The sequence below is a fragment of the Leptonotus elevatus genome, chromosome 1 (genome assembly GCF_054856555.1).
Source record: "Leptonotus elevatus isolate MCC_2025b chromosome 1, RoL_Lele_1.0, whole genome shotgun sequence".
NCBI lineage: Eukaryota > Metazoa > Chordata > Actinopteri > Syngnathiformes > Syngnathidae > Leptonotus > Leptonotus elevatus.
In genome coordinates this window covers 47968664-47981971 of record NC_141239.1, presented here as the reverse complement: position 1 = coordinate 47981971, position 13308 = coordinate 47968664, and the positions used below count along the sequence as shown (strand labels likewise).

General features: G+C 38.2%; 1 protein-coding gene across 1 annotated transcript; it reads left to right on the top strand.

The window, feature by feature from the left end:
- The first annotated feature begins 1 nt into the window (after position 1).
- On the top strand, positions 2–13286 carry cdr2l (cerebellar degeneration-related protein 2-like). The gene is made up of 5 exons (XM_086064426.1): positions 2–350; positions 2351–2463; positions 7177–7325; positions 7619–7783; positions 11075–13286. The coding sequence occupies exons 1-5, from the start codon at positions 272–274 to the stop codon at positions 11943–11945; spliced, it is 1377 nt and encodes a 458-aa protein (XP_085920552.1). The 5' UTR covers positions 2–271; the 3' UTR covers positions 11946–13286.
- The last annotated feature ends 22 nt before the right edge of the window (positions 13287–13308 follow it).

Here is a 13308-nt window from a genome sequence, read left to right as displayed (position 1 = left end):
CGGGCGTGCATGTTGATGCTCATCAAAGCCGGATGGTACCAACACATAAGAAGCACCTCTGTTCTGTCGAACCTCACCGCGGCCCGCTGATGTCAACTCATTGACCGGCCTTCCTCCATCTTAGCGCCACTCCTATTTGTTTCAAAAGCTTTCGCGCCCTCGGATAGGGTTAACGTCACCACGTTTTGGGGTCTTGTACTTGTCGCTTCCGGGGGAGCCGCGGGGCGAATTAGCTTCAGCTGATCACCGGCGAGCAAGTTGGGCGGCCTCTATGCTCCGTGCGAGCAGGATGGAGGAGTTTGTCACGGAGGAAGAAGAGCCATGGTACGACCAGCGAGACTTGGAGCAAGGTGAGGCTTTAGCTGGGTGGTTATAGATTCACGACTGGGGGTGGAAATTGATGACATTGGATGCGAGTGTGTGAAGCTGTCTTCTCTTCCTCTGCTGCCAATTATTTTCCTCTTGTCAGTGCAACCCCCCCGCCTCAAAACAGCCAACCTGTTTCTCCATTATCATCCTTGTCGGTGGAAGTGCTGTTTATGTGGCCAACAAGCAGACTAGTTACTGCGTTTTGATGTCTTAAAAAAAACAACGCAAATTAAAACAGTATTATTGGAAGCAAAATGTGAGTTTAATTAATCCATGTATGCCTTTCATTGGATTTGCCGAGTGCTGGCCTCAGCATCACCCCAGCTCCTGATTACCTGCTGACCCAGAGAGGCAAAGCAGCTTTATGGCTCATCATTGCACATCAGGAACATCCCACTTGAGTATTTTTCTGCACCAAAGTCTGAGATCATTAAGCCCCCTCCTTTGCTTGATCTGATTAGGCAGCCCCAGACCAGTCCAGACCAGAGTTGTAGCTCGTACAACCTTCATTCTGTAGTCGTGCGTAAATTTGCCCCAGGACCGCTACTGTTATGTAACGTTTTCTGCTATCTGGTGACCTATGAGGTCATTTTGATCAAACTTGCGCATGCTGAACAAGGAAATGTCAAGTCAAGTCAATTGTATTTGTATAGCACGTGATAAGTCCTTTTTCGTCCCTTCCCTCCTCCCCAAGTCATTTTTGTTCGTCAGGATGTGTTTGCAGTTCAAAGCCTGTCCTTGCTGATGTGCACTGCTTCCACTAACAACATAGCTGCGAACAGAGGCTAGTTTAAAAAAGCAGATGTCGTGTTGCCAAATTAGAGATTTGATCATTAAAAAAAAATGCAACTATAGTGACTTGAAATCCCGCTAAATACAGACTATATGAAGGTATCTTGACATTGTTTTGCATATGACAATAGAAGAGCTCAGGGAGAAGTTGCCATGATCCTACTTTTGCGGATTACCATGACCTAGATGACTAAGAATCTACACAGATATAAAGAAAATCACTATTATACCAAGCAGGGGTGTTAGAAAAAAGAGATTCTGCAATATATCGCTATATTAAAGCGCGCAATTCTCGATAAATACATTTTCATACAAATCTTACAGTGTACATGTAGTTTACTGATTAGTATTTTCTAAATTTGAGTTTAAAAAAATCGCAATAATCAATTCATAGATTCGTATCGGGATTAATCGGTATCGAATCGTGACCTATGACTCGTGATACGAATCGAATCGCCAGGTACTAGGCAATTCACACCCCTAATACCAAGCATGTTGGTGTTTTTTTTAATTGATATTGAGAAGCTAAATTCAAAATGGCATTACTATTAGGCTAATTAAACTTTTAGGCTAACGATATGGCAGCTTGACAAATGGATGGGTCTTCACAGTAAAACAGCAAATCAAGTGTGCATCATCATCATAGGCAGGAATCAACTGAAAAACAAGAAAATGTCGTAGCTAGTAGTAGTCGAGCTGTGTGCAACCTAGCGTTGAAAATAACAAGTACATCACAGTGATGGTGAGTCGTCTTGCTCGGCTCGTGTTTTCACAGCAGCGTGAAATGACAACGGCGCGCGGCAGCCGTAAGAAATAGAGCTGATGAGTGGAGGCTCCATATCTCACAAGCTCATTTGCGCTTCAGCCACTCGGGCCTTCAGCTGTTTACTGTTAATGTGCTCATCATATTTTACAACCTCATATGATTTGCGCTCATGTTGGCTAATGTAGCAAGTTAGCAACTACGCTCACACTTTCTCGCCTACATCTCCTGGTTGTGACGCTCTTTTCACATTTATTCTTTTCACATTAAGGCCTTTCTGTGTACCAAATTCGAAAAACATGTAAATGTGACTGATTGGTTGTTTATATGTGCTTTGTGTATTTATTGAGTTCGTAAATGGATTCTCCCGTATCCGTCATTTCCCCGCTGTTTACCTTTTTGTCCCGCTTCCTCGCCTCCTAACAGACTTACACTTGGCAGCGGAGCTCGGCAAAACCCTGCTGGAGCGGAATAAGGAGTTGGAAGATTCCCTTCAGCAGATGTACATCAACAATGAAGAGCAAGGGCACGAGATAGAGGTACACAAGTTACATAATTTTCACCATAGAGGAGGCACCTGTAGTTCTTGTAGAGATGCAGCCAAACGGTTGAAAGTGATGTTATCAAAAGATATCGAGGGCAAGCGTCTTTTTTGCCATATTTCTCACAATCAGCCCGCACGGCGGTTTCCGTGGGCACGCCTAAGGCAGCCATATTGTGTTGGAGAGAGTCTTGCCTATAAGCCCTGATCCTTATTCAATTTAAAGGGGGAGGCCACTGATCTGAATATATGACTGGATAGCCGATAGGCCAAGACTTTTGAAGCGGCGAGGCCGCCATATTACTCCTCCCAAGAAACGTTTCCCTGCATACGATCCAGTATCGAAATTGGAGACAGTACTTAGTAGAAACAGTTTTAAATTTGTTATGTCTAAATTAGATGCTTAATAAGGGTGTGAATTGCCTCGTACCTGGCGTTTCGATCCGTATCACGATTCATAGGTCACGATTCGATTAAATACAGATTAAAAAAAAATATATATATATTTAATTCAACATTTTGAAAATACTAATCAGTAGTGATAGACAAATGAAATGTCATGAAACACTTGTGATACTGTTTGACTCCTCTAGATGGAACGCTTGGTTTATATGGGCCAGCTAGCTAGCTAGCTAAACGGCTAACCAGGCAGACAGATGGACAAATGAAGCTTCATGAAGCACCTGTGATGTTTTTTTACTCCTCTAGATGGCACTCTTGGTTTAAAAGCTAACCTCAAGTAAGATGTTTTGTTGAATGTTTCCATCAAAAATTGATGTTTAAAAATCGATTTGGCCGCATATTGAATTGATCCGAGAATTGTGCACGGTAATATCGCGATATATCGCCCAAACTATATTTTTTTAACACCCCTAATGATGTTTACAGGAGGAAACTTGCATTAAAAAAAATTCCGAGCTGTATATGTCTAATCTGTTCGTATACGTATAGTTTACACAGTAGTCTGTTCACAAGATAGGAGGAGTAAGATGGCCGCCCTGTCGCTTTAACACGTGTATGAGCTATCGACTATCCAGTCATATATACAGATCAGTGGGGGTCCATTTTGCCACTTGCTGTCGACTGAAGATGACATCAATGTTGCTCAGGCCAATCAGAGCTCACCTGTTTTCTGAAGCTGCGTTGTGATTGGTTGTTGCCTGAGCAACTACGATGTGATTTTCACTCGACAGCAAGTGGCAAAATGGCCGCCTTCTCGTACTGATAAAACTGCTGGATTTTGCTGCTTAACGCCACAAATGTAATATTAATCAGAATTTCATGTTTGGACTAGTGAGGTCACATAGAATATATTATAGTCCCAAAAAAATGTGTGTGTGGGGGGGGGGGGGGGTGTTCACTTCCTCCAATGGAAATTAACATGCTTTGATTTGTGGTTCAATAGATTTTTTTTTTTTAACTCGTTCACTTCCAGCCATTTTCACTGAAGCAATCCTCTTCGCTCCTAGCTGTTTTACTGATTTTTTTGGGGGGAGGGGGGGGACTTCCTCTAATGGAAATTAACATGCTTTTGATTTGTGGTTCAATAGATTTTTTAAAAACTCATTCACTTCCAGCCATTTTCACTGAAGCAAACCCCTTCGCTCCTGGCTGTTTTACTGGATTTTGACTGATTTTGCAAGGCCCACAGAATATTGTGTTCTATGCTATAAAAACATGGAACCTACCAAAAGAAAGATTAGTCTCTTCTTTCATCAGGAAAAAAAAGTAAATTTCTATCTGTTTCTGTTTTGCACCAATTAGCATTAGAATATACAGTACAGGCCAAAAGTTTGGACACACCTTCTCATTCAATACATTTGCTTTATTTTCATGACTATGTACATTGTAGAGCCTCACTTAAGGCATCAAAAACTATGATTACTAACAAACACATTTGGAGTTAAGTATTTAACAAAAAAAGATGAAAATACTCAAATAAATGCATAAATAAATAGCCACCCTTTTCTCTGATTCATTTTTTTGCACATTCTTGGCATTCTCTCGATGAACTTCAAAAGGTAGTCACCTGAAAAGGGGTTTCCAACAGTCTTAAAGGAGTTCTCAGGGGTGAGAATGACAAAAGTATGAAAAGTAAAGGAGCAAAGGATGGCTTTTGTTAAGAATCTATAATATAAAACATGTTTTCAGTTATTTCACCTTTTTTTTTTGTTAAAGTTTTGACGCTTTCAGTGAGAATCTACAAAGTTACCAGTCATGAGAATAAAGCAAATGGATTGAATAAGAAAGTGTGTTCAAACTTTCGGCCTGTACTATAGCTACGTTTCATCATTATTCACAAATCTGCTTAGAACTGTGGGGGGAAGAGCTTTTTTCAACATGGCCCTGGTTGATCTCTTCTACTCTGCTGCCACCTGCTGGCCGTTTTTGTAATAACTACCATTGCTTCAACCGTTTTGTGCAGTTGAGAGGCTGCATCAAAGCTTTCTTCTGTATGCTCTAGCATAAAACAACAACAACATATAAATATGTCTTTGGGACCATGGTAATATTTAAAATAGAACATATTTATAAGTTTTTGGGAGCAAATGAGTTAACAACGAAAATTTTGCCCCCATATAGACTGGTCTGCATTCGTGCAAATTGCTCTAAAACTATGAAAGTTGGTACACTGGTACTTTTTAACTCTTTCACTGCCATTAAACCATTTCTATTAGTTTAACATTTTTTCCTACTTTTGTTAACAAAAGTATGCAAACCTAGATTTTTTTTTTTGTATTAGAACAGATATAAAATTTGTGAGTAATCGTGAGTTAACTAGTGAAGTCATGCGATTAATTACATTTAAAAATTGTAATTGCCCGACGTCCCTAATTTGTAATAATTTTTTCTTTAAAAAAAACATTCATAATTTTTTTTAAACAATTTTTAAAAAATTTAATCGAGAGTTACCCAGTGAAGTCATGCGATTAATTATGTTTAAAAATTGTAATGGCCAGACGCCCCTAATAAAAAACAAAACAAAAAACAAAACAAAAAACAAAACAAAAAACAAAACAAAACAAAAAACAAAACAAAAAACAAAACAAAAAACAAAACAAAAAACAAAACAAAAAACATTATTAAAAAAGCATTTTTTTTAAAAGAAAAGATTATTAAAATTTGTAATGGTAATTAATCGCATGACTTAACTAGTTAACTCACGATTAATCACAAATTTTATATCTGTTCTAAATGTACAAAAAAATGAAAATTGTTAAAATTATTTTTTGACGTCAATGGCAGTGAATGAGTTAATATGCTCTATTCAAATTTGCCGGGAGCCAAAGCAAAATTTCAATGGTGCCACCATATTGTATGATTCAAAATGGCCACCTCTCAAAAAGTGATTTCCTTCTTATTAATCAATGAAAAATTTTATATTTACAAAATAATAATAATAATAATTCATGTTTTTCACAAGGAATTAGAATCTGGTATTTATTTTCTTTTTTTAACAGTAGTACTAATAGCCATATTTGAAAATCCAGTATGACTAACGGTAAAACATTTTAATTTATAGCGATAACAATGGAAACATTATCATTCACTTAGATTCAGTTCATACAATGAAGTATGTTTTCAGCAAAATCAGCAATATCATTTTGAAACTATCTTGAGTAATATATTTGTTTAAACACACTACAATTGACTATTGTATTTTCCCCCTTAACCTATGTATGTATACGCAATATATATTCTTAAAACCGTTTGCTGCTGTACTCAAAACAAACTTCAACAGGTCAACTTTTAAAGTTAAGCAAACTGTAGATATACATGGGCATTTAAAAAGCATATTCATAGCTGAAAAACAACAAGAGATTAGAACTATTATGGCAATTATTAGCTACTCAATAAATCAATTCATCAAATTTCATGATGCCATGCGGGGAACAGATAGCATCAACCCGTGTTGCAGTTGGAGCGATTTGTGACTCTGCAAATGACACGAGATGCCGTGGCACGTAATCCCCCAATGTGTGTGCTGATGTGGGCCGAACCATGTGTACGACAGCTGCCATGTCAGGCGCCACAAAGCGTGGCTGCCTCTGCTGCATCAGTCACCATCAGTAACCAAGTTATGGGGACTGACTTGTATAGAGCAAGGCGGCGTGTATATTTGGATCTACAACAAAATGACAAGAGCAAAACAAAATGTGTTCTCAGCTATTGAAGCACATGCGTTTTTTACACAACAGGAATACTACGATTTAAATATGTCCTAATAACAAACTGAAATGAATTATCTAAAAAAAAAATCAAGACATAAAATACTGTAGTATACAGTACACTGACAAATCATCTAACATGATACTGTAAGTCAGGCTGGTGCTTGATCAAAATGTATTTTAGTTACTCGACACATCGTTTTACCATTTTTTTATGTTTTGACTTTCGGCCGAATTCGGCTACTCTTATCCACACCACTGTAAACCAGATACCAGATTTAGATTCCTTGGTGCCAAACCCCCTGAAAAGTGCTTTTAGATGTAATTGTTTCACATTTCTTTGACACATAATTAAAATATCTGTTTTTGACAGGTGGCCATTTTGAATTGTCCAAGATGAGAATTGGCTTTGGCTCCCGGCAGATTTGGACAGAGCATATGAAAATCTATCGGTGTACCAAATGTCCCACTTTTCGACCAACTTGCGCAATGCCTCCTACAATCCCCCGTAACAGACCCAACCAATGCATGTATTTTCGTAGTACCTCTCCAAGCAGCTGGAGATGCTTCGGGAGATAAACGAGCAGCACGCGAAGGTTTACGAGCAACTGGACGTGACCGCCAGAGAGTTGGAGATCACCAATGAGAAGCTGGTGCTGGAGAGCAAAGCCTCGCAGCAGAAAATCGACAGGTGAGCGCCTGCTGCCAGCCGCCTTGACCTTTTTTGCAAATTTCCGTTCGTTAAGTTTTGTGACCATGTCTTACCGATAAGCCACCCGAACCTTCTTGAGAAATCTTGCGTTGAAGGCTACGAAATCGAATCAAGCTTGAGAATAGTTCAGAAGGGAGCCTTTGTCCTTTCTAAGTCTGCTCGGCGAGTGGGTAACAATAAATCCCTGTAAAGCTGTAAGTATGGTATGCTGAGAAGTCCAAGCTCCCATATTGATGACATAACATGCGTTTGGTGTGCATGTGTGCGCGCAGGTTGACGGGCACCATGGAGAGCCTGCAGGGGCAGGTGGACAGTCTGACGGGTCGGGTGGAGGAGCTGCAAACTTTGGAGGAGCTGAGGGTCCTCCGCGAGAAGAAGGAGCGCCGCAAGACGGTCCACTCGTTTCCTTGCCTCAAAGAGCTCTGCACTGCGCCGAGGTTACACTAAACACGGGTTCTGCCTTTTTACAGTGGACCGATCCCTCTATGTTTACAGTAAACAAATCACGTTTTGTCTAAAAAAAGTTCTTCAAAAATGAACCTGTTCATTTCTTTTGGCGTATAAAGCAGGATTAAAGAGAATATCAAATTCTATTTTGAGCAAAAAATAGGCTGGACTTGAAATACTTCCTGTTTTCACTATTCTTCTTTTTGACAGTGTCAAACATAATAATGTGCCACCATCTAGTGGCTGACAGTGGAACTACACCCTACATAAACGACCGGCAGAACAGGGAACAGAATAGGGATATAGACAACGGTGTATTAGGGCCACATATGAATATTTTTCTTTTACAGGGGGTGTAATATTCTGAGAAAAAAAACCTCACAAATTTCTGAGAAATAAACTCTCAAATTTGTGACATTATAAAGTGACAAATTAGCGAGAAATACATGTAGCAAAGCGACAGTCTGGACGAGGTGCTGGCTTTTGTCCACCAGGAGTTAACGTGAGGATTCTTTGGTGATTAATGGAACACTTTTTATAAGATGAAAATGCAGGTTGGAGACGCAATTCTTCTTAAACTTTACTTGTCATACACAGCAGCGAGAGCGACAACACTTCCCGCAAGTGAATGACTGAGAACAGCAGATCAACAATTGACACATCAACTTAGCTACATGTACAAAAAAAAAAAAAAAATATGTATGAATGTCTAAATAGTAATTCTGGAAACATTTATTTATTTACAGCACTTTATAAATTTGCCAGTTAATGTCACAAATTTGCGAATTTATTTGTCATAAATTTGTGAGTTTATATCTCGTAAATTTGAGGGTTTTTATCCCTCGCAAATGTTCCACTTAAAAATGTAGCAAATTTGCGAGTTTATACATCATAAGTATGAGTTTTTCCTGCAAATTGCCACTTTATAATGCCACAAATTTGCGAGTTAATTTCTCGTTAATTTGTGAGTTTTTTTAATATATATTTTTTTAGCAAATTTGCCACTTTGTAATATCACAAACTTGTGAGTCTTTTCTCATAAATTTGTTCTGTAAATTTGTTTTTCTCGCAAATTTTCTATTTTATTATATATATTTTTTGCAATTAGTTTTTTCTCTAAATATTAACAAAAAAATGTATTTGTCATAAATTTGTGAGTTTATTTCTCGTAAATTTGAGGGTTTTTATCCCTTGCAAATTTTCCACTTAAAAATGTAGCAAATTTGCGAGTTTATACATCATAAGTATGAGTTTTTCCTGCAAATTGCCACTTTATAATGCCACAAATTTGCGAGTTAATTTCTCGTTAATTTGTGAGTTTTTTTAATATATATTTTTTTAGCAAATTTGCCACTTTGTAATATCACAAACTTGTGAGTCTTTTCTCATAAATTTGTTCTGTAAATTTGTTTTTCTCGCAAATTTTCTATTTTATTATATATATTTTTTGCAATTAGTTTTTTCTCTAAATATTAACAAAAAAATGTATTTGTCATAAATTTGTGAGTTTATTTCTCGTAAATTTGAGGGTTTTTTTTCCATTGCAAATTTGCCACTTAAAAATGTTGCAAATTGGCGAGTTTATTTGTCCTAATAAGTTTGTGAGTTTTTCCTGCTAATTGCCACTTTATATTGCCACAAATTTGCAAGTTTATTTCTCGTAAATTTGTGAGTTTTTTTTCTCTCTTGCAAATTTGCCACTTATCTCACAAAGCTGTGAGTTTATTTCTCATAAATCTCTCGTGATTTCGTGAGTTTTATTTTTTCACAAATTTGCCACTTCATAATGTCACAAATTTGCAAATTTATTTGTCATAAATTTGTGATTTTTTCTCTCTCACAAATTTGCCACTTAGTAATGCCACAAATTAGCACATTTATTTGTCATAAATTTGTGAGTTTATTTCTCGTAAATTTGATTTTTTTTCCCATTGCAAATTTGCCACTTAAAAATGTTGCAAATTGCCGAGTTTATTTGTCATAATAAGTTTGTGAGTTTTTCCTGCAAATTGCCACTTTATAATGCCACAAATTTGCATTTTTATTTCTCGTAAATTTGTGAGTTTATATCTCGTAAATTTGAGGGTTTTTATCCCTCGCAAATTTTCCACTTAAAAATGAAGCAAATTTGCGAGTTTATACGTCATAAGTATGAGTTTTTCCTGCAAATTGCCTCTTTATAATGCCACAAATTTGCGAGTTAATTTTATCGTTAATTTGTGAGTTTTTTTAATATATATTTTTTTAGCAAATTTGCCACTTTGTAATATCACAAACTTGTGAGTCTTTTCTCATAAATTTGTTCTGTAAATTTGTTTTTCTCGCAAATTTTCTATTTTATTATATATATTTTTGCAATTAGTTTTTTCTCTAAATATTAACAAAAAAATTATTTGTCATAAATTTGTGAGTTCTTCCTGCAAATTGCCACTTTATAATGCCACAAATTTGCAAGTTTATCTCTCGTGATTTCGTGAGTTTTATTTTTTCACAAATTTGCCACTTCATAATGACACAAATTTGCAAATTTATTTGTCATAAATTTGTGATTTTTTTTCTCTCTCGCAAATTTGCGACTTAGTAATGCCACAAATTTGCACATTTATTTGCCATAAATTTGTGAGTTTATTTCTCGTAAATTTGAGGGTTTTTTTCCATTGCAAATTTGCCACTTAAAAATGTTGCAAATTGGCGAGTTTATATGTCTTAATAAGTTTGTGAGTTTTTCTGCAAATTGCCACTTTATAATGCCACAAATTTGCAAGTTTATTTCTCGTAAATTTCGTGAGGTTTTTTTTCTCACTTATTTGCCACTTTATAAATTTGCCAGTTAATGTCACAAATTTGCGAATTTATTTGTCATAAATTTGTGAGTTTATATCTCGTAAATTTGAGGGTTTTTATCCCTCACAAATTTTCCACTTAAAAATGTAGCAAATTTGCAAGTTTATACGTCATAAGTATGTGAGTTTTTCCTGCAAATTGCCACTTTATAATGCCACAAATTTGCGAGTTTTTTTCTCGTTAATTTGTGAGGTAAATTTGTTTTTCTCGCAAATATTCTATTTTATTATATTTTTTTGCAATTAGTTTTTTCTCTAAATATTTAAAAAAAAAAATGTGTACGTAGCCGTAATACCCAACCTGAGATAGAAGCGAGTTTACATGATTAAAATTTCAATGTACAAACATTAGTAAATGTTCCTCACAGCCCACCAGTGAAAATGACAAATGTCTGTTTTGCTCTCCTGCGTAAATGTGTCAATTCCTCGTTTTTGAAGGTATGAGGATGGTTTCCTGTTGGCCAACCCGGGCAGCGTGGACCTCGCCGAGAGGCAGCCGGCGGAGGAGGAGAACGAGCGCCTGAGGGAAATCGTGACGTCGCTGCGTTCGGCCATGGCCGCCGAGCGCTCCAAGAAGGAGGGCGCCGAGCGGGAGTGCGCCGCCGTGCTGCAGGAGTTCGACCGCCTGGAGCAGCGTCTGCTCGGAGCCGAGGGCTGCCAGCTGCGAGTTCGCGAGCTGGAGGCGGAGCTCCAAGAGATGCAGCTGCTGAGGAAGTCCAGGGCGTGTCTGATGGAGGACGGCATCGAGACGTTGCTCGGCAACGGCCCCGAGACGGACACGCCGGATGAACCCGCCGTCGTGGACGCTGGAGGCGAAGTGGGCTCGGGCGAGCCGGGAGGCCCCGTGAGGAAGAGCTGCAGCGACACGGCGCTGAACGTCGTCACGGTCCGCGACCCCCCCGGGAGGCGCCAGTCTGGGCGCAAACGAGGCATGTCCATCCTGAGCGAGGTCGACGAGCAGTACCACGCCCTGCTGGAGAAGTACGAGGAGCTGCTGGGGAAGTGCCGGCGCGACGAGGAGAGCCTGTGCCACGCCGAGGTGCAGACGTCGCGCCCCGTCTCCAGGGACCCCTCCTTGAAGGAGTACAGCGTGGCCTCCACGGGGGCGGCCGGCTCCCCGCCCACTCCCCCCCACACCCCGTCCACGCCGGAAGCCTTGGAGGGCATCAGCAGGCAGGTGGAGCAAGTGGACAAACGTCTGAGTCAGAACACGCCCGAGTACAAAGCGCTCTTCAAGGAGATCTTCTCCCGCTTGCAGAAGACCAAAAGCGACGTGAACGCCACCAAGGGCAGAAAAAGTGGCAAATGAGCGCCTTACTGCAGCTACAGCTCTACAGAACATGGATGGATTGTTATTTCTAAAATGTTTGATTTCTTTCTTCCCTCTTGCTTCTAATAAGTGATCACCTCATGGATGTTTATCAGAGCTATGAAGGTTTGTCATTCAACTAATTTGTGTGACATGAAGCAAATGAAACAAAGCAGATTATGTGAATATAGTAAATATAATTAAACAACTGACTTGTGCAAAACAAAAACAAAAAACCTTTTGTATAGTTTTCTGTCCTGGTTGAGATTTATGAATGCACTCAAGCTACTACCGTATGTGGCATTTAAAACAGGGTTTCCCCAACCGTTGTGGAGCCAAGGTACATGTTTTACATTAAAATGTGTCTTAAAAGTAAAATATTAAATATTGTGACATAAAACCAAGCAAATGTCACAAAATGCATATAGAGTAAAGCCTGTCTCACAAATTGACTTAGTGTGAAATTTAGCGCTACAATTATTTTTTATAATATTATTTTGTTGATTAATTTATTGATTTAAAAATTCATTAATTCCTAAACTAACATATAAAAAAAACTAGGACTTCTAATTGACAGTGTACAAAAAATGTAGTTTCTGGTTTGGTCTTTAGCGAATATTTACTGTTGAGAGGCTAAAATGTGGACAGTTTAGCCTCTAAATGATTATCAAAATAAATGACTAGTTTGTCAATTATTAGTTGTAGGTCATTAGTTGTTGTTGCGCGAGTGAAATTAGTTTGTCTGTATGGTGACAAAGTGTTTAAAAGGATAATTAACTCATTTAGTCATTGTCAGCAGTAAGAAGATATTTTGTCTATAACATTTTTCATGTATATCATTAATACCCTTAAAACCTCATTTTGACACCTGCTGTCGACTGAAGATGACATCACGGGTGCTGGAAACGGTATTGACCAATCATGGCTCAGTTTCCTGACCAAACGGTGATGTCATCTTCATTCGACAGCAAATGGAAAAATGTGTTTTAAAGGTATTAATTGTACATGAAAAATAATGACGTTATTAAATTAATTCTGGACATACTCAAGTGTCAGTCAGATTAATTGTACCTTCTGCCATCTAGTGGAGGAGCATTTAATTGTTGTGCCTGTCACAGGGTTGAGAAACACTGCTGTGTCATTCAACATGTAGAATTCTCTTGAATTGGTGGATTTAAGTAAGCTTTTAATCTGCCTTGTGCCCGAAATGTGTTTGTTGAACAACACTAACCTTTCCCCTCACAACTGCCAAATTGTACAGTGTGCATTGCAAGGTGAACTAATGTTTTTGCTCTATAACATGTCAATTTTGTGTTAATTAAAAACAAAATCATTTTTGCATGTTTTTGTTGTGTGTAATGAA